Here is a 1,885-nt window from a genome sequence, read left to right on the forward strand (position 1 = left end):
CTCGCTGTGTGCGTGACGATGTTTTTCTAAAACGGTTTCACTATTGTGGTTACATCCGACGATCGTTTTCATACGTAGAGATCGCATCGTCGAGGGAAAAAGAGGACCAGTAAAATGAACAACGCAATCAGTCGTTATTTTCAAGGTTTATTTACCACTTCGATACATGAAGTATCAGTCGAAAGACATGTGAGCCCAGGGTCAAGGGAGGTTCCATTTGTCTCTGCTGAAGACTCTACTGTATATACTGAAAGTCACGAGATCCGATGTAGGCTCCGTCAGAGTCATAGTTACGCGTGTTTGGTTATCATCCTCCTCCTCGGTAAACGTCCAGTGATCGAAGGGCACTAACGCAGGATTCAGCACGCTAGGGTATGTTACAGTACTTGAATAATCTTCACCGAATGTCGCTCGAATAGTCACATGGGTAAAAGTAGTATTCGTTTGCATAACGGAACCGCAAGAAGTTATCGACTCGTTGGCACATTGTATCAGACCGCATACACGAGTGCCGCCATCCATGCCATATCCGTAGGGTCGAATTCCGTCAAGAACTACAGCGCGGTAATTAACGGGCGTGGAATCGATGCCTTTTGCACTAATATCGAAGTCACAACAAAGGTTGTTCTGGCAAATGGTCTGGGCGAATTGCGTGTCATTTAGCTGAACGTATTCAAACACTGTGAAGTCGTTGTGCAACATTTTTATCCCATTATAGTCCCCTGGTTTTTGCCAGTCTCGAGGAGCTGGCATGTAGTTATGAGCCGTTGTCGTGCAGTCTTTGGTGTCCGCGTCGCACGTTTGCGGGTTCCGGTTCTTTGGGACTCGAGAGATCAGAAGCCGATGCTTCAGATTGGTGATCATCGTCGCGTTTCTTACTCCGTCACGACCTAGATACGAAATAACGATAAAAGGAATGGATCATTTTTATACAATTTTAAAACGCATTACCCCAATAAATGCCGCTGCCACTGCTTCCCCAGTCCGGTTTGTGATACGCGGCTGCTAGTAGATTGACGTTCTGCGAGTGGGCCCATCCGGCGTGCACTTGGACAGCTGGGAAGACATTTTCAAAACTCTGCTACTCTAATCACAACGGTTGTATGCACCACGTTGTCTTAGCTTACGTGTTAAGAAAGGCACCTCGGTGTCCCAGGCGAATGAATACACGATGTTCGAAACGCCTAGCGTTCTCGTCAAATTCAGAGCCGGTTCGGAGAATAATATATCGAAGCATATGATTATACCGAATTTTACACCGAAGTCGGTGTCGAACGTGACGACTTCCGGTGTCTTCGGCTTGTCGAACCACGGTTCATCGTACAGATTTGTCTTCCGGTACCTGTTCGTGTCAAGGAAAAAATACTTCAATCGCAATCGATAGATAGTTATACTAACATTACCTAGCAATTATCTTTCCTGTTCGATCAAACACAACGTTGGAGTTGTAATAATATATACCATCCTTTTCGGCGATGTTCACCACCACGTATATACTATTTTTTCTGGCTGCGCACGACAGTCTCGTCAACGTCTATGAAAAATCAACGCAGTGAATAGTTTCGAATCGAGCATAACTGAAATATTCCTTGGGGCAACGAGGTACAAGATAGTGGCTGTCGATCAAAACATGCTTTTCCTTTGAGACACGAGAAATACAGAGACATAGTAAATGACCCAATTTCGAGGGACCCAAAGTACGAGTACGAAATTTACACAAGTAGATTGTTCTTTTTTTCTCTAATTTTGAGTAAACATGCATTAGTTTAGATGGAAATGATGAATTGGCAAAAAACTAATTTCGGTTTTCACAAATGCATAGCGTTTTAATAGCCGCAATTATTTTTTATCAGTACAAAGAATAGCTAAATGAGAAGCCTTGAAT

The 1,885-nt window shown here is 43.7% G+C and overlaps 1 protein-coding gene across 1 annotated transcript; it reads right to left on the reverse strand.

The window, feature by feature from the left end:
* Positions 1-134: 134 nt before the first annotated feature.
* LOC108624772 (vanin-like protein 1) lies at positions 135-1,805 on the reverse strand. Its single transcript, XM_026813323.1, is given in 4 exon segments — positions 135-890; positions 952-1,056; positions 1,128-1,342; positions 1,404-1,805. Coding segments are annotated over 4 exon segments (1,368 nt in total). The 5' UTR covers positions 1,763-1,805; the 3' UTR covers positions 135-201.
* Positions 1,806-1,885: the final 80 nt, after the last annotated feature.

This window comes from Ceratina calcarata, unplaced genomic scaffold (assembly GCF_001652005.2).
Source record: "Ceratina calcarata isolate Rehan_Ccalc_2016 unplaced genomic scaffold, ASM165200v1 scaffold328.2, whole genome shotgun sequence".
Lineage (NCBI taxonomy): Eukaryota > Metazoa > Arthropoda > Insecta > Hymenoptera > Apidae > Ceratina > Ceratina calcarata.